The sequence below is a fragment of the Acomys minous genome, assembly GCF_964271855.1.
Source record: "Acomys minous genome assembly, chromosome: 5".
In the NCBI taxonomy this organism is placed as follows: domain Eukaryota; kingdom Metazoa; phylum Chordata; class Mammalia; order Rodentia; family Muridae; genus Acomys; species Acomys minous.
This window is the reverse complement of record NC_140494.1, coordinates 8,745,105-8,771,790: the sequence shown is the minus strand read 5'-3', so window position 1 is coordinate 8,771,790 and position 26,686 is coordinate 8,745,105. Positions and strand designations below refer to the sequence as shown.

The window sequence follows — 26,686 nt, the reverse complement described above, 5'->3', positions numbered from 1 at the left end:
AGTTCTAGGACAGCCAGGGCTGTTACACAGAGAAACCCTATCTTAAAACAAACAAAACAAACAAACATTTAACAACGCTGCACCAGACTTATGTACCAGAGATGAAGATGCTGGCATTATTAAAGACTGCTCCCGGTGTCTCATGGGCTCTAGCACAGATGTACTGTATTGCAGGATTCTCTGGGACCTGTCTGTAATTACATCTCTTTCTCTTCCCGGACGCAACACAGTGTAAATGAGGAATGGTGGAGCTATTTTATGATGGGGAAAGTCTTACCCATTTCTAATTTGTGCAAATAAGCAAACCAGTGTGCCAAGGCTTATTATATAACTCTTCTCAGTCCTAACTCGCAGGGGTACAGGATGGCGTCTTACAGAGTCAGGGCTGCACGTCGGGAGCTGAAACAACAGCCCAGCATCAGAGGAGACATGGCTAGCTGCCCGTCTGATAGTCTCACGGCGGCGCTGGTGAAAAATGTGTCCGTGTTAGTGGTGCTGATGACCGCTAGGAAATCATTAGCTTTGCTGTGCTGTGACCTTTGTTGTTGACGATGTGTAGAGGTGTGATGAGCCGTTCGTTGTAATTCCTGGCATTTCCCAGTTGGCAACTGCGTTAAGCTGCTCCTGAAACCTTAGGACTAGGCGGTGGCCGCTCTGCAAGGGTTCTGTTTCCTTAGGAGAGCGAAGTGGGTTAATCTGATGTCAGGGCTCTGATCTTTTGCTTTTGTCTGTCCTTTCATAATTTCCTGCAGTATGAATTAAGGGAGGAGGACACACATCAGCATGAAGAGACATTTGCCAGCTTCCAGGATGCAGAACTCCTTGTCACTACTGGAGAAGCAAATCACCCCAGCATATAGGAACGGGGGCTATGACTCAGGTAGGATACTGCATATTTGAGTGTTCTGAAATTTTGGCTCTTCTTCTTGAGATGCTCAGGAAACAATGGGGACCGCATTTCCCGGCATATGCTGTCCCAGCCAAACCCACAGGTCTACAGATAGAGCATCTTTCAAGTTACGCAGATTTTTGGGTCAGTGTTAATATTGACCGTACAAGACAGAGTGGGCTAGGTCACAGTGAAGTCTCAGTGCCTTGTGCTGGGAAGTGCCTGTAAGTGACTGTGCTGTCTCAACAGATGTGGTGTTCTCATGCCTAGTGATGATGCTGTCCCTCAGTGCTGTGCCTCAGCAGTGGCCTGGGACAGTGTGCATGGGAAAAGAATAGCTAACTGTAGGATAAGAAATTGCTGCTACACTCTCCAAACTATTGAGCATGTCTTTGGAAAGTATGTAGTGGAAAAGAAGTGTAGGTCATGTGAATTTGTGTGATGTAATTGGATAAAACAAAACAAAAAAGTAAACAAAAAGCCATACTGCGTTTGACTGGGTTTTAATATTTAATAAATTTATAAATGCATCCCTAAAAATATTTTAAGCACTGGTTTATTTTAAAAGGATACTTTTTTCTGAAAATAGAATCGCATGATTTATATATCAGCAAATTAAATAAGGGCAAGAGAGCCTTATGAATCATTAATACTTGCTACAGTGAGTTCAGACAAAATGTTGCCCATTAACTTAGGGGGAAGAACTATCCATTGTCTAATGAAATTGCCATTTGTTGGTGCCCGGCGTGCTGACTCAGCACTCAGGAGGCAGAGTCTAGTGGATCTCTGTGAGTTCGAGGCCAACCTGGTCTATAGAGTGAGTCCAGGACACCCAAGGCTACACTGAGAAACTCTGTCTTGAAAAACCAAGCCAAACCCGGCGTGGTGGCGCATGCCTTTAATACCAGCACTTGGGAGGCTGAGGCAGGCAGATCGCTGTGAGTTCGAGGCCAGCCTGGTCTACAAAGTGAGTCCAGGACAGCCAAGGCTACAGAGAAACCCTGACTCAAAAAAAAAAAAAAAAAAAAAAAAAAAAAAAAAAAAAAAAAAAAAAAAGAAAAGAAAAGAAAAAAAGAAGAAGAAAAAAAAAAGAAAAAGAAGAAAAAGAAAGTATCATTTGTCTTCACTTTAAAATAATAAAAGTGTGTGTGTTTGTGTGCTGTGTGTGTGCTTGCGACTGCACACATATACATCTGTTGACTTCAGGTATCTTTTTTAGTTGCTTTCCATTTTATTTATTTTTATTCATTATTAATAACAATTCAGGCAGAAATTTGCAGAGGTCGGAGGACAGCTTTTGTACTGAGATCACCAGGCATCTGCCACAGCACTTTTACCCACTGAACTTTTTCACTGGCACTTCTACTTTATTTTTTGACGAAATGTCTCTTACTCACCTAGGGGGTCTTCTGTTTGTTTGTTTGTTTGTTTGTTTGTTTTCTTCACTGGCTAGCCTGCAAGTCTCTCTGTCTCTCCAGCACCAGGATTACAGGCATGCACCACTGTGCTTGGGTCTCATGTGGATACTGGGGGTCCACACCCAGGTCCTCAGGGTTGTACAGCAAGCATCTCTCTAGCCACAGTTGCACTTTTAAAAAAACAATGACGCTGGAGATGGAGCCAATGGCTTTGACTATCCTTAGGAAGCCCTCTGCTACCAAGCCACAGCCTCCTCCTGCAGCTTTATTTTTGTCTACTGGGTAAAGTAATCTTACACTTTGGAAGTTCCTAGGCATTCCCTGCATTTTTATAGTGCATCCTTGGCACACATCGCTGTCTGTGGCCGTGCTGTCTTCAATGGTAAGTTTTAATTTTCACACAGCTGCCGTATTTCTTCCCTACGTAAGTAGATTCTGACGCTCATTATTGATAACGCTACTGTCAGAAAATTACTCTTGCTGACAAGTTCCTCAGGATGGGACCAGAGCCTGGGGGGTGTTGGGCTGAATGTCCAGCGTAGCTACGTATTCCTGGTCTCTACTCTCCTGCGGTGGAGATCTTCAACCATGCAAGATGTCTCCATCTTTAATAACTAAGATTTCTAAGTAAATCTAAGCCATAGTTATATTTTGCAGCTTCTGTCCCTCTATGCTAAGGGCTTATGGTCCCTGTTTCCTAGCATTCCAATATGTACTTACGACAAGGAGGCTTTGCTAGTGCTATCATTTCTTTTGACTAAATTAATTTTTTTTGTGTGTGTGTGTGTATGACCAGGCAGTGGTCACGGCTTTAATCTCAGCACTCAGGAGGCAGAGGCAGGTGAATCTCCATGAGTTTGAGGCCAGCTGGTATACAAAGCAAGTCCAGAACAGCCAAGGCTACACAGAGAAATCCTGTCTCAAAAAACCAAAAGAAATTTTCTTCGTGTGTGTGTGTGTGTGTGTGTGTGTGTGTGTGTGTGTGTGTGTCTTCATACACGAAGACAATGTGTTTTGTCCTCCACCTGCAGGAGCTCCGCCTGCAGTTCCTTCTGTGTTCTCCCATTACCCCTCTCACTTTTATGTCTTCTTTCTCCATTTTTGTTGTTGATATACCTGTCCACCCATTAGCGTTGCCCATATATGCTTGAATGTAGAGCCGACCAATTGGGTAAGGGCCGACGGTCAGGAGAGCTTGTCTTGGAAATAACAAAACCCCCAAAATGAGACTTCTCCCTCCCTTAATAGCCCGATTGCTCTTCACCCAGGAGTAGGGTCTGTGTGAGTTTCTCGCTCACACACTGCAGCGTTGCCTGGTGTGGGTAAGCTTTGCCGGGAGTTCACGCATACAGCTTAGTGCCACAGATTTTAAAAAGAGAGTCTAAAACTTTATAGATGAAAAACAGATTTGTTTAGTCTTAAAATCGCATCTAGTTTTGAGCATTAAAACATAATAACATAGTCAAGTGTGATTCTCCAAATCATTTTTTTTCAACCTGTTGAAATATAACTACCTTCTTTTCTAGAATCATTTATAAAAGAGGTATGGTCCCTGACTCACTAGGACATGGTTAGGGATGCTCAGAACCTTAATGCTGAGGGCTGGTTTGTTTTTGTTCCCCCCAGATGAGCTTTCCAGATGTGTAAAATAAGGCATATTTGATGTACTTTGTTAACTAGGGTCAGCAGGCATACTGGGTACTTTCTGCTGATGCATGTTCGTACTGGAGAGTCCCCCATGTGTTAGTTGACTTAATCTTCAATGCCCAGTGTAGTAGCTGCTTTTTAGTTCTCATCTTAAAGATGCCAAGTTGTAGGCTGCGTGGGCGGTGTGTCGGGAGCAGGCTTTGGTCTCAGGTACTGATGTTGTTGGTACAGTGAAGTCATCAGGAATCCTGACCCCCCCCCTCCTTCCTACACAGCTCAGAATCCCTTCTTTTCTCTTCTCCCGTCCCTTCTCCCTCTGTTAAGTGACACATGGTGGCATCTCCTTAGCAGGCGCCATGCAGGTTCATAATCCTAACTACGTGGGGGGCCTGAGACAGGGAGATTGTGAGCTGGAAGCCAGTCTGGGTTATAGAGTCCAAGATTACCACGGGAACTTGCTGAGGCCTTGTTTCTAAAACAATGTATAAACAGGGCTGGGGTCATATGGCTCATTGGAAGAGCCTTACCTAGCTTGTGTGTGATGTGTGAGGCCCCAGGCACAGAGGGAGAGAGAGGTCAGGGTGAGGAGGGAGAGAGAGAGAGAACCCATGTGAGACTCTACAGCCCCCTCTGCTGAGAAAACTATCCTGCCTGATGATCAAGGGACAGAAAAGTGGTCCTGTGGCTTCAAGGTGGCCCCCTTTGCTACTTATTTCTGTCCGCCCTGGGCCTCCGGCTGATATAACTCCTTGCAAGCATGGTTCTTCCACGAGGTCTATCCCAGCTGAACTCAAGTCTCCCTGGTAGTTTTTTTCTCTTTCTGTCACTTTTGGCTTTTCCTCAGGAAAGCTCAAATCCTAGCTGGGATCAATAACTCAAGTGTGAGCCCTGGTTTTGAAATAAGATAAAAGAGCACTTCCGTCCCGGAAGCAAAGAGAGTGCGTGCCTGAACTAAGAACAGATACCCAAAGAGCCAAGGAACCTCAGGTCTCCCCAGTGGGCAGAGCACCCGTCAGTACTCCAAGGCATGCAGGAATGAAGCCCACTGAAATTCGATGGTTGCACTTCTGGGTGTCTTCCGTTGGAATGAAAGCTAGCAGGACAGTGTTGGCTACCATAATAAACAGGCTCTGTGATATGGTTTGTTCAGGCCTGCTCAACATAATTTCCCAGTGGAGCCTCTATTGTTTTACATGTTGCCAAGGCCAGCCTCTGAGGAAAAAGAAGGAAGCTGAACATGTGAACTGAAGTCTTCCAGATGATGATGATGATGATGATGGTGGCGATGATGATGGTGGTGGTGATGATGATGGTGGTGGTGATGATGATAATGATGATTTCAACAGGGATGGAGAGGTAGCTCAGTCAGTAAAGTCCTTCACTTTAATGCTTGAGGACCTGCGTTCCATCCCCAGAACTCATGTGGGGGAAAAAAAGCCAGTGTGCTTGTCACTTGGGTGCTAAGGAGGCAGAGATACAGGATCCTGAGGCTTGCAGACCAGCCAGTGAGAGACCCAGTCTTGAAAACAAGGTGCATGGCTCCTGATGAAGGACAATGGACACTGACTTCTGGCCTTCTACACATGCACAGTCGCAGGCATACTCACATACATGAATACAAGTGCACACACAACACATGTGTATGTGTATTACATCTCTCTCTCTCTCTCTCTCTCTCTCTCTCTCTCTCTCTCTCTCTCTCTCTCTCTCTCTGTGTCTGCCTGACTATGTGTTATGGAGAAAGGGTTCTGTATGTGATGGTGGCGTGCCCAGGCTAGACTTGAACATAACAGTTCTCTTGCCTCAGCCACCCTAGTGGCACGCCTGGTTCTCATTTTATTTAGGAGAACACTGGTCAGCACTCTTAGAAAACTTCAGGGCTTATTCTTCCATTTTGAGAACTAATTCCTATAGGTCAGTAGTTGCACCCCCAATCTCCACCCCTTCCCCTGCTCTGACCATCAGGCCACAATTGTATGCTCAAATCCAGGGTGCAGCTGGAGTTCCTTTCTGAGTCTGGGCTGCTGGTCACAGTATCCTGCGTCCTCCCCCCCCCCCCAGAGGAGGAGCCAGCAGTATCTAAAGGTGATTTAACTCCGCCTTCTTACCTCTTTCCACATTTAAAAAATCAAGTTTAGTTGGTTAGGGGATATGTTCTTTTTAGATCAAGGTAGATGGTTTAAGTTAATGGAGATGACATATGTTAGATATTGATTTTCATTCAGAAATTTAGACCCAGCAAGATAGGAAAGATGTTTACTTCAAGTTTGACAAATACAAATAGTCAAATCACTATGAATGTAGCACTTACATAACTCATGATTGTCTCTTGCTTCTTCCTTCTGTATGTAGTTTGTCTTACTAGTATGTAATAATAATGATGTATATGTTAAAAAAGAAACATAATAATATAATAATAAAGAAATCACCTAGCATGTGAGAGATTGTCTTCCGTAACATTTTGCTCATGGAGACTCTGCCAGTTCTCGGACCTGCTATTGCGGCTTTCACAGGTAGCCTTTAGTATCCAGCCTTGCGAAGCCAGGCTCCCTTCAGATTGTAAAGTGTTGTTCCTCAGATTTTATTAAGAAAAAGATGTATGGACCACTTGTTTATTATATTTTTATTTGAAGCCACTTGTGCTCCGGCTTTTCATAAGACATTCTCTTTATGTTTACTCTGGATTATTCTGGTCCCACAGATAGCTTTCTGTTAAAACAAAGCAAAACCGAGCTGCTGTTTAATGAGCGCGCCTGTTTTCTTTGTAAGGTGTGAAATGTTCCTAGTAGCTTTCCATAGTGGGTTTTCATGACATCACGGGGAAATGCCTCCCATTCGTTCATTTATGGTGGAGGGGTTGTCAGAGTTTCCTTGATAAAATGTTTGTGGGTTTAAGAGGTTTATGGATCAGCTGTAAATATTTTCTCTGGCTTTATGAGATCTCGCCTCATAAACGTTGTGCGTGTTTACCTATTGCTCACTGAACGTGCCTTCAGAGAGCCAACTGTTTGGGTACACAGGCCCAGGGAGGGGTTGTATGTGGCAGATTTTAACAGGCTGCGCTATGAGTAAACTTAGGCTTTGTATACAGCTCAATTGTTCCAGAAGCGTGGCTAGAGTTACCAGTGTCAGACATACAGTTTTTGTGTTGTTTAACCTCGTCCTGGGTCTGGTGTGTGCCTTCCTTTTATGAAGTGTTTCTGTAGCCCAGAACGACAGTATTCTCTTTGTTTGCTTCTGAGTCTTTGATGCTCCAAGTCTTGTATCTCCCTTGCTTTGACTGGGGCTCAGGATTAGAGACTTTTTGTTGTTGTTGTTGAGAGGCATGCCTGTGCTCTCTTGGGTGTTTGGCTTTAAGTGTCCTTCCTGGCATACATTTTAAAGGCAGATCCAAGGCCCCTCCACTTAGAAGGCATCATTTGAGGTCATTGCTTTCCCTGAGCTTCCTTTGGCTGGGCCTGGTGGTGCAGAACTATGCCATCCCAGCTTCTTGGGATGCTGAGGCAGGGGGAGCTACACATTTAAGACCTATTTGGGCTGCACAGTGAGTTAGTGAGAACTTGCCTGTATAAAATTAGTGTTAGCATTTTCCGGTTATAAAATAAAATGCTATTTCTTATTCACTTCTTGGACTGTATAGAGCATCGCAAGACAATTACTTTTCTTCCCAATAATTGAAAAATCCTCAATAGAAGAAAGGGTAGCTTTTCAGTCTGCAAGCCTCCTGTTTTTAATCCTTCTGGCCCACTTGAGGGTATATACCACATCAGTGAGGACCACATGTGGGAAGATGGCATTTTCTCTTTGCAGTGGAATCAGTTCTTGGTTGTGAAAGATGTGTGAACTGAAGGTCAGCATCCTTTGAGCATTTTTTTGTTAAGACAAGACAAGTGAAACATTTGAAGCATTCCTTCTAAGTGCTTGCACAGAACTTTCTACTGCATATTCTTTATGCCTCATGGATGGCTTGAAAGTCACACGCACAGACACACGTTAGTTACCCCCCCCCCCCAGTTGCTTGGATGAGAGTGCTGGACAAAAAAACAAGTTAAGGAAAAGAAGGCTTATTTTTGGGTCACAGTCTGATTGTGCAATCCATCGTGGTGTCAGGCGCTTGAGGTAACTGGCCACATTGTACCCTCAGTCAGGAAGCAGAGAGCAGCAGTGAACGCTGGTCCTCTGTTACGTCCTCCTGTTTTATTCAAGCCAAGACCCCAGTTCGTGTATGGTACCATCCGCAATGAGGGGGAGGGGTCCTTCTTTAGGACACCCAGTCTAAAATCTCCTTCCCAGGCACCCAGTGGTTTGTCTCCTGAGTGAGTCTAGCCACAGTCAAGGCCAACACCAATAGTAATGGCCACAGGCTGCTTAGCTCCAGCCATTTGAAGTTATAATGTGATGTTTCTGCTGCCTCTGTCCTTAAATGTATTATGTGATGCTTCTCAGTTATGTAATGTGTTGGCAGTTGCATTTCAAATCTCAGGTGTGCAGAGTTCTGTACAGAGAATTCTGTACATAGTTTCTCCCCCCCTTCTCTCTCATATATGAGTGTAGTTTAGGAATTTGGAAAGCTGCGTGCAGGGTTCTGTTCCTTCCTTTCATCCTGTGGATTCCAGGGATTGAACTCTGGGCTCCGTCTTTGGGAGCAAGCATCTTTGCATGCTAAGCCGTCTTGTCTGCCCCAAGGAGAGTTACTACCTTGAGTGCTGTTACATGCATTTAGTTGTTGCTTTCTTTTCCTTTGTGATTTGAGAAGCTCATATTCTGTTGGTGTGAGAGGCTCTGAGATCTCTTTTATGGCAGGAGTCAGGATTCTGCATGGGGGCAGATGTATCGCTAGGAGTCACATTAGGGGTGTCAGGCAGCTGGTCTGTTCTGTTGCTAACTTGCTGGGATGCCTTGAGTTACTCGAGCAACCCTTCTTCACGTCTCTGTACTTGTTTATGTGTGTATGCGTGGGTCCCCTGGAGCTGGAATTACAGGTGTGTGAGTTGCTTGATGTGGGTGCTGGGACCCAAACTCAGGTCCTCTGCAAGAGTAGCAAGCACTCTGAACTGCTGAGCCCTCCTTCCAGCCCAATTTGTTTTTTCCCCCCTTTTAAAAGATTCATTCATTTATTATTATGTATACCGTGCTCTGCTTGCACGTACAACTGCACACCAGAAGAGGGCACCAGATCTCATTATAGAAGGATGTGAGCCATCATGTGGTGGTTGCTGGTAATTGTACTCGGAAACTTTGGAAGAGCTGACAGTGCTCTTAACCTCTGAGCCATCTCTCCGGCCCCCGATTTGTTTTTCTAAAACATTACTGAAGTCACTGTTTCATAAAAATCTTTTAAAAAAATTTTTATTTTCCAGTCTCCAGCCTCAGTGGGTAGGTAGTTTGGTGCCTGTGTGTATCTTGGTACACATTTTGTGCTTGAATTGTCCTTTTGCATTGCTTCCAGCCTTCCCAAACTGGGATGTCTACCATGGCTCATGTTCGGCTAATCCAAGAATGTCAGATAGCCTTAAGACAACTCTTACTCGTTTGACAGAAAGCACAAATGTCGCTTATATTTTTGACAGGGTATCAAAACATTGTCTCTTCTTGTCTCTCTGTCTCTTTTGCTATCTCTCTGTTTTGTCTGTCTCTTTTTCTGTACACCTGACACCAACACTGACTATCTTCCTCAATCACTGTCCATCTTTCTTTTTTTCTTTTTCTTTTTTGGCAGACTCTCACTGAATCTGGAGCTCACCGACTTAGCTAGACTGAGTGGCTGCTGAGCTCCAGGGATCCTCCTTGGATTACATATATGTATGTGTTACCCAGCACGACATTTTGTTTGTTTGTTTGTGTTTGGTTTTCCAGACAGGGTTTCTCTGTGTAACAGCTCTGGCTGTCCTGGACTTGCTTTGTAGACCAGGCTGGCTTTAAACTCACACAGATCTGCCTGCCTCTGCCTCATGAGTGCTGGGATTGCAGGCGTGCACCACCGCGCCCGGCTCAGCATGACTATTTATGTGGCTTCTGATGTCTGAACTTAGCTCCCCATCCTTGAACACCAAGCAGTTTACCAGAGGAGCCATCTCTGGTCCCCTTTCCCTTTTTAACTCAATATTTCTGCGACGGCAAGCTGAAGCTGTTCGGAGAGTTCAGTCATGTCCTCTGAAGCCACTGAGTCCCCGTGCGTCTCCCATGCATGCTTTGGCCTAGGTTTTGATAGTCTTGCTTTGTTTTCTTTCCACAGAGGATAGTTCTGACCTGGAGGAAAACGACTTTAGCTGGGGAGACTATTTGGAAGAAACAGGCACCAGGGCTGCACCACATTCACTCTTTAGGCATGTAAGTAGAGCAGCTCGTTTCTTCTGGTCTGCTAAAGGGGGTGTGGGGGTGTGGGGATAGTGGGGGGCGACGGGGAAGGATCTCTTGGGTGAAACCCAAGAACCAGTCAGAAGAGAAGAGTGAAAAGAGAAGTGGAAATTCAGCTAAGATTTTATAGGAAGAGGGCGAGATTTTTTTGGGGGGGGGGAGGATGTTTGATTTTTCACAGATAGCTGCACGTGAATAGGCCACAGCTTGAGTCTAATAACAAGTCACCGAGTTAGGCAAGGTGGTGCATTAACATCTTCTTAGGAGGTCTGCTGAGTGTATATATTTTTTTATACTGACTGAGGTGATACTTAGGGTTGGGGATTTGGCGCAGTCGATAGAACACTTTTCTAGCATGCATGAAACCCTGGGTTCGATCCCCATCATTGCCTAAAACTGGGTGGTGCGCTCCAGCAAAGGGAAGGCTGAGGCAGGAGGATGAGTAGTTTAATCTCAGGCTTTATAGAGATCTCAAGATCCTTTTGCCTTCACCTGCTTGCTTGCTTATTTGTTTATGTATTTATGTATTTATTTATTTAACAATGCAGTGTTGGACATCGAATCCCAGGACTTTCAATTTCAGTCCTTATTTACTTTTTGTCCCCGTGGGTATTTTGAGACAGGGCCTGGTTGTGTATCCCAGGTTGACCTAAATTTAGGATTTGTGCCTTAGCCTCTAGGGTCCCGGGGTTAGAGGGGTGCGTTACATCCCTGGCTGATTCATTCTTTTTGTAGTATTAGTTTCATACTGAGATTACAAACTGTTGAGTTTAATGGATGAAATAAAACTTGTTACCAAATTTCATTTTATCTTTTTTTTTTCAAATGTGGCTTTCAGAAGATTTAGCCTTTCATTAGAGGCCCATGTTATATTTGTCCTAAGTACATGCCTATTTTTAGCAGCACAAATACTGCTTTACTATGCTTTGTGCTTAGGTAGTTCCTAAACTCTTTCTGAGGCACATGGCTTAGTCTGATCATGGTTTTCCTGTGTTTCTGATGCCTCAAGGTGGAGATCAGCATCCAGAATAACTTCCAGCCAGGGATGAAGTTGGAGGTGGTCAACAAGAGCAATCCAGGCACCTACTGGGTGGCCACGGTCATCACCACCTGTGGACAGCTGCTGCTCCTGCGCTACTGTGGTTATGGGGAGGACCGGAGGGCTGACTTCTGGTGTGATGTGATCATAGCGGAGCTGCACCCTGTGGGGTGGTGCACACAGAACAACAAGGTGTTGATGCCCCCGGATGGTGAGCTCACAGTCAAAGGCTGCTCTTTGGGATGTCTGTTCTTGCAGCAGGGGCAGAGAGAACCTTCTAGAAAAGCCTGAGCGGGTTTAGCGCAAAGGCTTCTCAGTTCGTTAAAACATCTGGGGCTTTATTATCTAGAGGCTGCTGTGGGGTGGGTGGTGGGTGGAGTTTGTTCATCAGAAATGGTGTTGATCTTCAGCCAGCTTGGTCATACAGGAAGAAAAGGTGTTCAAGACCAGTTTGCAGGGGGTCTTTGGATGGTAGGAGAGGAAGGTAAGCTGGATGCTTAAGGAGGGAGGGAGGGAGGGAGAGAGAGAGAGAGTGAGTTGATTTTGCTTTTCTCCCATTTTAGAGAATTGATATTTTGAACATAGTTTTCAAATTTTAATTTATTTTTAATTATGTATCTGTGTGTGCTTCTGTGTATAGCTGAGTGCATGTGAGTTCAGGAGGCCACGGGAAGGGAGGGATTGGATCTCCTGGATCTGGAGTCCCAAGTGGTTGGGTTGTGAGCCTCCTGACTGGGGCGCCGGGAACTGAACTCGGGTCCTTTACTACAGCAACTCATGCTCCTAAGCACTGAGCTTCTTCTCTAACCCCCTCCCGTCGGCTTCTCTAAGTTCCTTTGTTTGCTTTCTCTCTTCTTCCCCTCCCTTGCTCCTGACGAGGTCTTGTGTGGGTCAGACTGATGACCTCTAACTTCAGATCCTCCTGCCTCTACTTTCTCAGTGCAGAGATTACTTATTTTGCCACCACACCTCTTACGTGCAGAGCTGGAGACTGAACTTAGGGCTGCCAGCACACCTGGCAAACACTGTCCTCTTAGCCACATCCCCAGCTCTTCGGGGAGACTGAGGTTATGAAACAAAGAAAGCTAAGTAGATGAGAGCTGACAAAGCAGTGGACCCCACTCCTATAGACATGAGATCAGTTTAGTTGCCACAAAACAATGGTTCCTTATTGGGGCAGGTGTGTCCCCCCACCCTCCTACCCCCCCAAGGGAGACATTCAACAATATCTGGGAGTACTTTTGTGACCCTGATGGGAGGGAGATGCTACCAACATTTAGGGAGACCAAATTAGAGACATCCCTGAACCTCCTCCAAGGTACAGGGCATCTCCACAATTAAGTATTATCAGATTCCCTCTTCTTGAAGTGCTACACTTGAGGGTTCATGATGGAGAAGAAGGCATTGAAGATATTCCTATGGGTCTGTGAGAACTGAGTCAATCAAGGATTTGACTCTGATCTATAGTATTAGTGGTACCTGTAGGCTCTGCTACTGTCTCCCAGGGGTATTTATTCAATGATCTCTGTACCCAGCTGTCTGCTCTTCCATTGGAGTAATCTCTTTCCCCCTCCCTCTTCCTTTCCCTCTCCTCACCTCCCCTCTCTTCCCCTCCCCTCCTCCTCCCCACTCCTCTCTTCCCCTCCCCTCCTCTTCACCTCCCCTCTCTTCCCCTCCCCTCCCCTTCCCCTGCCCTTCCCCTCCCCTCCCCTTCCTCTCCCCTTCCTCTCCTCCCCTTCCTCTCCTCCCCTTCCTCTCCCCTTCCTTCCCCTTCTCCTCCCGTCCCCTTTCTCTCCCCTCCCTTCCCCTTCCCCTGCCCTTCCCCTCCCCTCCCCTTCCCCTCCCCTCCTCTTCCCTCTCCTCCCCTCCCCTTCCTCTCTTCTCCCCTCCCCTCCCCTCCTCTCTCCCCTCCTCTCCCCTCCTCTCTCCTCTCCTCTTCTCTCCTCTCCTCTCCTCTCCCTTCTCTCCTCTCCCTTCTCTCCTTGCCACTCCCCCCCCCCCCATATTTCTGATTGGGGAGAATAGTCTGTGCCTTTTATTTCTTCCCTTTGTTATGCATAATTGATGGCTTGCTAAAAGGGGGTCATAAAATTGGCTGAAGCTCAGGACTTGCCTTTATGTGACATTTGTCAGGGTTGAATCTACTGCTTTGGTGTTAGCTGACATCATGACCCCTCATTGTCTCAGAAGAAAGAGAGAGAGGGCATCCTTTGAGATCTCTGTGTCTGTGCTGTCCTATGCCTGGAACTACTTGCCTCATTCCTCCTCCTCTTCTCCAATTGGTCTCTGAGGTCAGAACTGGTCTGTGCTCACAAACAAGGCTGTTGGGACCTAGTGTCACTCTCATCTTAATTGATGTGTGAGTTTAATGTAACTCACGCATGTAATTAATGAGTTAATGTTGCAAGGACTTTGAGAATACTAAGCAAACACTTTACTACTGCACTATGCCCAGAGCCCTTTATAATTTTTAATATATTTTATTAATTTATTCATATTACATCTCAATTGTTATCCCATCCCTTGTATCCTCCCATTCCTCCCTCCCTCCCATCTCCCCTTACTCCCCTCCCCTATGACTGTGACTGAGGGGGACCTCCTCCCCCTGTATATGCTCATAGGGTATCAAGTCTCTTCTTGGTAGGCTGCTATCCTTCCTCTGAGTGCCACCAGGCCTCCTTAGCCAGGGGACGTGGTCAAATATGGGGCACCAGAGAGCCCTTTATAATTTTAAAACAGAATTCATGTATTATAAAAGTCATCTCTCTAAGTTCAATGGCTTTTTATCTTATTTGAAGGGTTGTGCAAACAATGTCACTATCAAGGTCTGGGTGTTTTTAATCACCCCAAAGTTACCTCCTAGACCCCTCAATCTACTTTTTTTTAAAATCACATTTTAAAATTGTATTTCTGTGTGTGTGTGCAAATGCACATACACGTGTGTGTATGTGTGTGTGTGTGTGTGTGTGTGTGTGTGTGTGTAGAGGACAGCATCCAAGAGTCAGTTCTCTCTCTGTGGGTCCCAGTTTTGGCAGTAGGTACCTTTACCCACTGGAACCTTTTGCCCTACTCTCCTCAGCCCGGTGGTTGCACTTTACAGTCTCTGCTCTGTGACTCTTACAGAGTTCCGATGACGTTATTACTCTCAGAGCTCCTAGGTTCATTGGGACGGTCCCAACTGTCCCTGGAGAGAGGAGACGCAGTCAATTCATCAGCTTCCTTCTCTCACTTGGAAGAAAAATATGGCAGTTGTCAAAGTCTCAGAAACACCATCAAATTTGTATCCTGCAGACTCTGCTATTAGCCAAGACAAAGACACCCTTAAAATGACAAGATGAAAATGAAAAATGAGAAAACCGTAGAAAAAGGGCGACCATTAATGTGATGGAAAGATGAGAAGTCTTTTCAAACAACAGCCAGTTGATGTTAGCTTGAGGATTTCTTCAGTGCCGTCTTGTAAAGAAACTTAAAAAAATTTACTATGTAATCAATATGACTTGGGAATCTTTAGTTCAGAGAACAAAGTCAGGAAATAGCAGGTTCATGGGGCAAGAGCTTTTATTGATTTCTGTGGAGAGGGATAATTATTGCTTCATAACCAGAGGCCGTGGTTGTTCTACGGGGACTGGGCGGGGGGCATCTGTGTTTTGAGTGGGGTTTTTTTTTATATGGTTTTCTTAGTGAGTTAACACTATAAATACTGCAACTGTGCATGGACGAGCTTCATCTTTGTTGTAGCTGGATTTAAAAGGTATTGAAAAGTATGAAACAGCAACCCGTGACCTTAATGTTTCTGTCTGAGAGGCTTCCTGGCAATGTGCGTGCGTGCATGTGTGCGTGCATGCATAGACCAAAGGACAAGCGTGTCTATCTTTCCTCACATTTATCTACTTTGTTGTTGTTTTCACTCTGATCGGCCTTGACCTCTCCAATTAGGCTAGGGTGGCAGGCCAGGGAGCCCCGCACATCTGTCATTCTCTGTTTCACCGCTGCTGGGACTCCAAGCTCTATGCTGCCAGGCCTGGCTGCTGGACATCTGGGTTATGTAAGAACTCTACTAACTGAGCTCGCTCTGGCCCCAGCCCAGCTGAGGCCTCTTACAAAACCCAGGAATCAGGGTTAAAGAAAGGGACACTGCCATCCGACGAGAGACCCTAGTTCTTACAGGTGTCCACCGTTAACATGGCTCTGCAGCGGCAGCCCCTCAACGCTCCCTGGCAGCTCTGTCTTTGAAATGAAGGCTTCTGTAGTGTAATCTCAGGGAGTTGTCAGGTCCCACCTTCCTGTGCCCATGATCCCTGTTAAAGGAGAAAAGCAGGAAAGCGTGACTGCTTATTTTTTTTTCTATTTTATGGATGAGATATGGAGTTGGTTTTAGAATTAGGGTCCACTCATGTCAGCCTAGGGATGTATGAAAAGCACGTGAACAAAATGCTGGGTCCCTGCTGGGCAATGGGATATATGCTAGTTCTGTTTCTGTTTCTGCGATGAAGTATTCTGACAAAAGCAATTTAGAGAAGAGAGGGTTTAATTGGCTTACAAGTCCTTTATATGGGGAAGTCAAGGCAGCGCGTGCACAGACAAGAGCAGTGAGGGGTTTAACGCATCCTGCCTTGCTTCCAACACTCCTACCCAGTCCAGGCCACACCAAGTGGGATGATGCCGCCTACATTTGGGGTGAGTCTTCCTACCTCAGTGAGCATCAGGGTAGTCCCCAAAGATTTGATTACAGACGAACCTCATCTAGACAATTTCTCAACTGAGGTTTTCTCCTTAGGCCGTTCTAGGTTGCGGCAACAATTAAAAACTAGCAACCGTAACGTATTATTTAGGATAAAATATGACTGTGATTACCTGGGTGGACTGTCCCTTAGTCAGCAGTTGGAGTACGGTCCCCTTTTCAGTCTAGATAGCTAAGCGTTTCTACTTCCCTACGGAGCGATCAGGGAACAGATGTGGAGAATGTGGGCTTTTGCCTACTGTTCTGTGGGAGGAGGTAAGTGACGTCTCTTCTCAGGCTGAAGTAGCTACGTTCAGTATCTTTGGGTTATCTGAAGTCTTCTCCTGCCTTTGCAGTCACTGCATTAAAAAAAAAAAAAAAGAGCAATTTACTTGATTGCCTGTTTGATACAGGGGCTTGATGGATCGAGAGCGACTGAAGCCAGGGCTCTGTACGTGGTTAAGTAAGCACCATGCCAACTGAGCAACTGAGCTACATCCCCAAATCCAGATTTTATTGTTTTCGATGTCAGTTTGACAGGGTCCAAAGACCTACTTACAGTACTATGCCTTCCTGCCTCACTGTTTTAACTTTATCTTTGAGTTAATGTAGGTCTTTGTAAATATGGTAAATGCCGGGAGGAAGGGAAATCCGCTCGGCGGCGTTCCCAGTTTATGTCACTAAGATGTGACTCCCATGGGTAGTCACTGAATGCTATTAACAAGGGCACGCTCACAGACAACCGAGTTCAGTGGCCAATTGGCCGTTGAGGGTGCAGTATTTCTGCTCCGGGGCTAACCAGCGCTAATCTTTCATATTAAAAGTATTAAGAGACGTACTACATTAAAGCCTCACTAAGTGCAGCAAGGGATTAGAGCTCCTATTAGCAGAGCAAAATGGAAAGCGTTTTGGCTTTAGTAAATCAATAAGGCTTGATTTATTCATAAGTGTGCGCCACGCTCGCAAAGGGCAGCTGCCAAATAATTATTGTTTATGGTGATAATGTACGGAAATCATTTAATCCAATGACTATTTTCACTGTTATGTATTCAGAAGTAGCAACATTCCAGCTTAATGTCAGGGCCTGGGAGCTTCGGTGTTCTGATGCTCTGAATGGTGCCTTACTGAGAGTTCTTTGAAGGATGCTTCCGTGTGAGACTGCAAGTGAATATTTGTAAAGATGCAGGACAGTAAAAGCCCCCAGCCCCTAAACAGGCCAGTGTTTATGTGTGCTTTTAATTGCTGCACCAAGAGTGCTGGAATTACAGTGCCTGAGGATCCTGCCACTAATTTTTATTTTTTGCCATTATTAAAATTTCTGTAATTTGAATTGCACATGCCTGCAGGCTCGCCAGAACAATAGTATTTACCATTTCAAAGTGGAATCACCATTACCGGAGTTAGTGTGTGTGTGTGTGTGTGTGTGTGTGTGTGTGTGTGTGTATATATATATATATATATATATATATATATATATATATATATATATATATCTTATTTGAATAAAGGAATGTTTATTCATGAAGTGTGAGGAGAAAGTGTGAAGATGGCCTTATGTTCTGTGGGTAGATCTGCCAAGTTCTCCGGTGTGGTGAGGACTCTCCATGGTTGTAAAGGAAGAGTTGCTGCTCCGTGGGACGCAGAACTAAAAAGCCCTGACACAAGGACTCACCTGTCCACAGCCATGTTTAACCATGATCGAAGAGAGAATTAGATGTTTTAGGCGATTACTCATTTTTAATTTCTTCTTTTCTTTTTCCATGTGTTTGTGTGTGCGCACATGTGCATAGTGTTTGATGTCCATATGTGTTCACACACATGAGCGGATGTGTGTGCATGTTTGTGCCTGGTCGTGTGGAGGCCTGAAGGTGATTTTGGGAATCACTGTCTGTCACTCTTCTGCTTTAGTCAGTGAGGCTGGCTCTCTCACCCTTACCCAGAGCGTCCTAATATGGCTACTGCCAGGGTCTGCACTCTGGAGTGAACAGGCCAGGCTGCTGTGCAGACATTGTAATTATTTAGGTTTTGAGGATTCAAACTCTTGGAAGAATAAGAATTTAACCACTGAGCCATCTCCCCTGCCAAAAAATATTCGTTTTAAAAACTTTAAGTTTTAAGATGAAAGTTTAGTAATATTAGTGGGACTTAACTACTCCTTTCCTTTGGAGATCATGTTTATTAACAAGTATTAGTGATGAATCATGGTCACAGTGCTCCCTCATCAGCCTCCTGAGTGCTAGAATTACAGATTATTTTTCCTACCATGCCTGGCTAGGGCAGTCTTTTCTCTAGCCCTGCTGTCCAGGGAGAAAGAGCTGAAGAGCTGATGGTGCGGGTGAAGCTCTGGGGTCTTTCCCGGGAAATTCCTTCTTGCTAAGGTCAACCATGCCCTTTGTTCTGCTCATGCCTTCAACAGATTCAGCCAGGCCCAGGAGTGAGGGAGGCCATCTGCGTAGGGTTCTGACACTGGGTAGTGTAAACTGTGAAGTCAGAGTTGTCGGAGTGCAACGAAAATCAGTGGCCGAAGTATTTCTCCAAGATAGCCTAAGTGTGGTGGGGCTTGTTTATGAGAAGCGTCACTTTACAGAAGCACTGACTCAGAAAAACACCAAACCTCCAGTTTCTTTTCCTTATCTTTTCTTTTTGGTCCTCCTTTGGATCCCAGCTGTCCTTCCCAGGCAGTGAAGAGTTGTTAACAGCTGTATAAATTATCTGGCTATTATTTTATCACATTGAACAGAATCGTGCTTTGTCTTACATCATACAGATGTGTAGTTCTAAGTCTAGAAATGGTATGTGTGAAAGACAGTGTTGATTTTTTTTTAATGTTGGTGTTGGATTGACATGGACTTATTGATACAATTGCATAGTTTTACTTTTATGAGCACATTTAATTAAAATCGTTTTTGGAAAAACTAGAAACATTACGTAACTTAGTTGAACTATGTTAGATTTTGGACATTCATGAATAAAAATCCAGATTTATATATTTTAGTAGGTAGATTCAAGTGTTAAAATAGTAAAGTATTTTATGTAGTGGTTTTAAAAGGAAAATAGATTGAAAGAATACAGGCCTGGGGATGTAGCTCAGCAGGGAAAGTGCTTGGCTAGCACTCATGAGGTCCTGGGTTTGAGTTCCAGCACCATATAAAATTGGGCATGGTGGCACATGCTTGTAATCCCAGCACTCAGGATGCAGGAGCAGGAGCAGGAGGATCAGAAGTTCAAGGTCATCTATGGCTACATAAGACACTCCCCTTCAGCATCTATATACATAGATAGAGATAACAGTGTAAAAATTTGTTCCTTTAGTTTGCAGTTTTGGATGAGAACTATTAGGATGATAGAGATTTCTGTGATTACAACATATGTCAAAATCTTGATTTTTTTTTTTTTAGCTAGATAATGGTTTTGCTGAAGTGAAGGCAAAACAAAGTCAATATATTTCTTAGAATAGAGATGCAACTATGCATGAATTAGGTAAATTCTTATTTTGTTACTTAGGTAAATGTTGCTGGCCTATTAGTACAATACCCAGACTTGGCTCATAACTATCGTTTGTCATCTGTGGCACTTTGCCAGCTTTGTGTGTCATAGGTACTATAGTTTGCCTGCACTCTCTCTCCCCACTTCCTCCCTCTTTTCCTCCCTCTCCCTCTCCATTATTTCTGTGGTGGCGATGGTGGTGGTGGTGGTGGTGGTGGGGTGTGTGTGTGTGTTATGTGTAATGTGTATATAAGTGTGTGTTCCTCCCCTAACCCCTCCTTCTCAATTCTTTGCTAATAGGAAAACTAGAGCTGGCACAGAGAAGAGGAGCTTGCAGTGATGGGGTTCCCATCAGTGCTAGGGTCATGTACATGCTGGACCACTGGATGATACCCTCCAGTTGGTTCTCAGACTGTATTACTGTTGCTATGGAAGCAGAAACATTTTTCTACCAAATTTTGGGCAGTTGTCCACTGAGGGCTTGAGTTTTCTGTTGTTGAGACCATGTGATACAGCGCTTACCAAGTGTGTTAATTTCGGACTTTAATTTAGTTTAATTTTGATTTTTAAGCTATTTTTTAAAGTTAGCATACAAAATACTGGGCATAATTATGAGATTTTCACAATATTTTGTTTATGTTTGTCCGCTTCTTACATTGTCCCCTCTGTAACCACTTTTCCTGGTCCCTTTTCTGATCTCTGATCATTTTCTCCCACTTTCATGTGCCCATTATACTGCTCCCAAGACATCTTCTTCCTCTTTCGTGATTGTCTATCTAGAGGATCTAGTTTCATGAGCAAACTACACACACACACATACACATATGTACACAACACACGCGCACACACACACACATACACACATGCATGTGCACATGCACACCCAAACACACATGCACACAACACACGCACACACACAAACACACATGCACACAACACACAAACACACATGCACACAACACACGCACACACACACATACACACGCCACACACATGCACACACATACACACACCACACACATGCACACACATGCACACACCACACACATGCACACACATGCACACACACAGCATTTAAATCAAGGATCTGCAATATAAGAGACAATGTAGTATATGTCTGAGTTTTGCTTGTTACATTCAACATAGTGATTTCCAGGCCCATTCGTTTTCTTGAAAATTGTCTTTTTAAAAATTTTTCCTTAAAGATGAATAAAACTCCATTGTGTGTGTGAACCAGGTTTTCTTTATCCATTCATTTGTTGATGGCCATCTAGGCTGGTTCCGGTTCTTAGCTACTGGGAATAGTGGGACAGTGCGCGTCTCTCTCTGGTAGGACTTACCGCCCTTTGGGGCTATGGATGCCCAGGGTATAGCTGGCTCCTACGATGGTCCTGTTTTGGTGTTTTTAGGAAGATTCATATTTGTTTCCACAGTAGCTGCACCTAAACTCTCACCATCAGGAATAAGAGTTCCCCTTTCCGCTGCACCTTAGCCAGCATTTGTTATTTGTTTGATAACAGCCAAGCCTGGGGTGAGATAAACCAGTTTGAATTTGCAGTCCCCTGATACCTGACCTTCTAGTTTAACCATTGATGGCCAGTGATAACACCCTGCAAATGGGGGGGGAGGGGACCCATTGTCCGCTTGCTTTTCTTGCTTAGTGTTAACGCCATTTACCTCCCTTTCTCCTTAAAAGGCTGTGGCTGAGGGACATGTGACTAGGAGCATGTGACTAGGGGCATGTGACTACGGGCATGTGACTAGGGGCATGTGACTAGGGACTTGTGACTAGGGACAGGTGACTAGGGACATGTGACTAGCAAGACAAGGCCCAGCTATACAGCTGTGAGGGGCCAGCACCATTTCGTCACCTGGAAATTCCTCATGCAGCCACAGCCTCTGTCTGGAATAGTGACAAAACAATTTGTTTGTTGTTTTTTTCCCCTGTTACCAGAGCATTTGGATGACAATAACGTCAAAATAGTTACTTTTGCTTTTTGTTGTACTTATTTATAGATAAACGCTCTCATTCATCTGATCATGTAAGGACTTGTGCACACTTTGTAGTGAGAGGTACATCTGGATCTCCTTCAACACCTAGCTGTATGGCTTGGATAAGGTGTCTCCTTTCTAAACTCTCTGACCTTCAATCTCTCAGGCATGGACTGCGTAACGCTAGTGGCCTGTGGATCATTTTACTTATTATATTTGATTTGCATAGATTCCTCAGAGCAGTGCTAAGAGTATAAGAGACAATAAGAAATTTGTAGTTTCCCATTCGTCCTCCTTCTGCTTGAGGGTGGTGTTTTATTTGCTTTGTAATTTCTTAGAATACCCTGCACAGAGTTAAAGCCCAGGACTTCTTATGCAGATACAAGACAGAACTCTGAGCTAAACCAACAACAAAGCATCATGTGAGCTAACACTCATGTTTATGTGTAGCGTATTGGAGACCTCTGATGTGTGTGAGCATGATGTGTGTGAGCATGCATGTGTGTGAGCATGCATGTGTGTGAGGGTGAACATGCCAGGAGACAGCCCCAAGTGTCTTTCCTCAAGAATACTGTTAACCTTAGCTTTAGACAGGCTCCTTCTTTTTTATTTTTTTGTCCTGCAACTTGCTCATTAGACTGGGCTAACTGGCCAGCAAACACAGAAATCCACTGTGTGTGCCTCCCCTGTGCTATGATTGCCATCGCCTGCCACTACCCCTGGCTATTTTTATTTTATGTAGGTCCTGGGGATCAGCACAGCTTCTCGTGCTTGCAAGGAAAGTGCTTGGCTAACTGAGCAATCTTTCTGTTTCTGGACATCTCTTGGTAATCTTACTAGGCACACCACACACACACACACACACACACACACACACACACACACACACACTAGCAATCATATTTGCTTCTGCAATCTGGTTGATATTGACACTTGTGTATGAGAGCGGGGAGGAGTAACAAGTCACACTTACTTGTATAAGAAAGAAATGACAACTGTCAGCCTGATTGGGAAGGTGAGGGCAGATGAGATAAGTGGGTTACATCTGAGCACAGTACAGCATCCTGCCATAGCGACAGATCGCTTACCAATAGATCTGAATGCTGTGGCCTAGTCACAGACTCCTGTGTCAGCAGCGATGTAGCGAAGCAGAACTGACTTATGTAACTTGGACCTCAGAAACCTCGGTTCTCAGGTTTCTACCTACCAAGTAGGAGGAGGTAGGAAGTCCTGACAGTGGCTAATCTCAGGAGCGGGAGGTAGAGAAAAAGAGGGTTGTAGAGCTGTCACTCTCAGATATTCGGACAATAACAGTCTTTATTTTGGCTCCTTAAACATAGTAAAGCTCCTAAGGTCAAACGTAATGAGCCGTCCGACATTGACCTGGCACGTGAGTGTTTGGTTAAACATTGTGTACTTTGAGATGTGTTGAGCTGTGGTGGTCAGCTTGGGAAGTCATTGAGCAGGCAAGGCTCAAATGCAAGGGAGTTGTCGTGGGTGTAAAACAAGGCTTAGCTGGGAGGGTTGCATCAGGTGGCCGCTGCCTCTGATGGAGAATCTGTGGTCCATGCATATTTCAGCCTTAGGCTTTGGGTTGACCAGACCAGACAAGACCCTGACCACGATGCTTGGGAGCTAATTGCTCACTGTGGGCAAATTCAAGGTGGAAACAACTTAAAGGAGGTTAATACTAAAGATTATTTTGGCGTACAGTTACAGATGGCTCATTTCACCTGGTGTAGTTCAGTAGGGGTTTGGGTGTGATGGTGGAAGTCTAATTTCTAGCAGTCAGGAAGCATAGGTCAAGACAGGAAAGTAATAAGGACAATATACTCCCAAGAATCTGTCCACACTGGCTGACTTCCTCTAAGTAGGCCCCACTTCCTAAAGATCCTCTCCACAAGATCCTCAATAGCTGGACCAGTGTATCCACCTATGGTTCCCATAGGTGATGTTGCCCAGTTGCCTGTGGAAGACATTTACTGTTCAGAACATAACAGGGACTCTTAGGAAGAATCTTGAGCCAGGAGTGTGTTCAAGGCTGGGAAACCTGCTGGGAAGGATCAAGTCGTCTCCTGGCCTCACTGAGTAGGTAGGGGGAGATGGGGAGGGGTAGGTGTGAACATTGAGTCCATCACTGACCGCATGAAGGAGGCAAGCGTGCTAGAACAGGTGTGTGCGTGCGTGTGTGTGTGTGTGTGTGTGTCCTGGAACGAGCTGCATGATGGTTCCTTTGGTCCTTAAAATGCAGTCCCTATTGGCAGGGGTAAATATCAGTGAACACAGCACGAGGGGCTCTGCATGGGAAAGGGCGTCCCACTAGCTCGCTGCTGTGCTGGTGTGTTGCTTTGTCTACCTTAAGTGCAGAGCAGTAGTTGCAAGAGCCAGGACCAAGGCAGTTTTGGGAACTGAACTCTGAATGCTACTGAGTTAATATGGCCAGTCGAGGGACTGAGACACAGTACCAGACATTTGGAAATTAAGCCTGGGCAGTTCTTAATGGCTAGATGGTTTTTATTTTCATGTTTATGACCTCTGAGGCTAAGGAAGGGGCCTGAGATATTCTCTGCTGTGATTTTATATGAGGGAAGTTAAAAATGGACTTGGGATTTCGGAGTCAGGGCAGAATGGCGGTTAGAGAGGTGACACATGGCTCCCATAGGTGTTGTTGCCCAGGCTCCTATTGCAGTGTCTCACCCTCACCTCGGTGAGAAGGCTGCCATGCCCAGACTTCTGAAATTCTGGCACTCAGGAGCTGATGCCGGACTGTGAGTTCAAGGCCAGCTTCAGTCATAGAGTGAAATTGTCTTGACAAAGTGAAACTTCAGTAAACCATGTCTGCTGTCTAATGTTATTAATAATCTGAGAATACTATGGACTAGTCCTGAGAACCTGAGCATTGCAGGAGGCACTGCTTTTGCTTTTAAACTCTAATGTTTAGCATCTGGAATTGGACAATTACAGGAAACAAGGCACAGTTGTCCTTTGAGGTGCTTATGTAGTGTGCAGTAAGCCTATAAGCTGACATTTCTGAAATGATTTCATCAGGGTAGGGGTTGAACAAGTGAAATGAATTTTGATTTTGAGGTGTTTTGTAGTTATTTGTTTGATTATTTCTTATCAAGGAACAGAGCTGCTATTGAACATAGTTGATTAAGCAACGTAAGATTTTTTAACTGCTCATAATGACATATTTATACAGTGGCTTGGAAAAGACTCCCAGGACCTGTTATGGATTACACAAAGTGAAGAACCATTAGAATAACCTGCGATTGGCGCACGCCTTTAATCCCAGCACTCGGGAGGCAGAGGCAGGTGGATCGCTGTGAGTTCGAGGCCAGCCTGGTCTACAAAGTGAGTCCAGGACAGCCAAGGCTCCACAGAGAAACCCTGTCTTGAAAAACCAAAAAAAAAACCAAAAAAAAAAAAAAAAAAAAAAAAAAAAAAGAATAACCTGCGATTAAGTTTTTTCCACAATGAATAGTTACGTAGCCCTTCTCTCAGTTTTGCGACAAGTCTCTTCTGAGGCCATCACAAAGTACGCAAACTTTTAGGGCCTAGACACTTTCCCCCCACCCTCAACCACAAAAGAGGCTCATCAGAAATCACTAAAGGCAATAGCACATGTTAAGACTTTTTCCCCCTCCCTTCCTCCCTCCTTCCCTCTCTCTCCCTCCCTCATTTCTTCTCTCCCTCCCTCCCACCTCCCTCCCTCCCATGTTTCCTCCCTCTTCTCCCTGTCTGTGTCTCTCTTGTCCCCTTCTTTCCCTCTCTCCTTCCTCCTCCCCCCCCTATCTGACCCTCCCTCTTTCCTTTGATAGCCTTGAAAGTAAATATAAAGTCAAGGCTGAGTTCTGATCTTCTTGCCTCCGCCTTTCAAGTGTTGGGATTGCAGGCGCGCACCATCGAGTCAGGCTAAAACTCCTCTTCTTTCTTTGAATTTCTCAAGGCATGATGAACAGACTGTGGTTCGTGTTATTTGCAACAATACGTTGGTTTTGTGAGATGAAAGGGAAGTTCATTTCACGATGTCCATCTGCACATCGGATGTGAAATTTGTTAGTTCATCAAAACTTGAGTTAAAGTCCCTAATGTACATGGCTCCTTGCAAGTATTGCTAATGGTTCTCTGTTAGGTGTGTGTATTAATGCGCCCCTCCCGTGTGGACTTCTGTGAGGGATAATGCAGGGACCCTGTTAACATAAATAACCCGCCAGCAAATTAACGCCAATTAAAGATTCGATTAAGACAGCTGGCAGGAGTCTCTTAACATTAAGCACAGTTATGTTTAGTTCAGGGTTAGTATTTCTGTGGTGCTTGTCTGTTTAGTTTCCCACCTTCACTCATCTTTCCACTGGGGACTGTTAACATTAAAGGAGTCCTGCTCTCATGTGAGCGCTCTGTGCTCAAAGGTTTTTGGTAGATTTGCTTGGTTTTGCAGTGTTTTCCCGCTTCTAAACAAATGCTCCCCTTTGGTTCCTATTTGAATTTTCATTCTCTCTTTTTTTTTTCTTTCTCAAGACAAGGTTTCTTTGTGTAGCCTTGGCTGTCCTGAGCCCACTTTGTAGATGAGGCTGGCCTCGAACTTACAGAGATCTGCCTGCCTCTCTGCCTCTCCCTCCTGAGTACTTTGTGTAGAAAGAAGGACATTACATTGATTAGTCTGTGACCTAATTGCTATGGGAGGTCATTGTCTACTTAGGGAATTAAGAATGATAATTAAGTGCTGGGGTTGCAGGCTGGAGTGGTCATGCCTGGCTTAAGTGATGTTGGGGATGGAACTCAGGGTTTCGTGCAGTCTAGGCAAGCCCTGTGCTTACTGAGCATCACCCTAGCCTTGATCAAACTGTTTCTTACACTCTCCCTCACCACAATTACTTAACATCGTGGGTTGGAGGCAAACTTTATACGGCCTACAGTATACGTGTGTAGTTTAAATGTTAGACTCATAATTAGGCCAGATGTTGAAAGTTTGGACTTTAGTTTTGAAATAAGGAAGAACGAAAGAGTTTGGGAGTGTGAGGACTGCGGAATTAACATCGTTGATGAGTTTCCGTTTGCCTAAACCATGGTGGGTGGGTGGGACTGAGTGTCTCAGGTTAGTCCATTAGAATCACACGGCATCCTTTCAGCATTGA

The 26,686-nt window shown here is 44.8% G+C and overlaps 1 protein-coding gene across 1 annotated transcript in view; it reads left to right on the top strand.

The window, feature by feature from the left end:
* SFMBT2 (Scm like with four mbt domains 2) overlaps window positions 1–26,686 on the top strand; it is a 158,446-nt gene that overhangs the window by 20,216 nt on the left and 111,544 nt on the right. Inside the window, exons 2-4 of the mRNA XM_084783978.1 lie at window positions 753–880; window positions 10,190–10,284; window positions 11,321–11,561. Of these exons, the coding sequence (XP_084640104.1) occupies window positions 784–880; window positions 10,190–10,284; window positions 11,321–11,561 (433 nt within the window). The 5' untranslated portion in view covers window positions 753–783. The remainder of the gene's footprint in view (window positions 1–752; window positions 881–10,189; window positions 10,285–11,320; window positions 11,562–26,686) is intronic.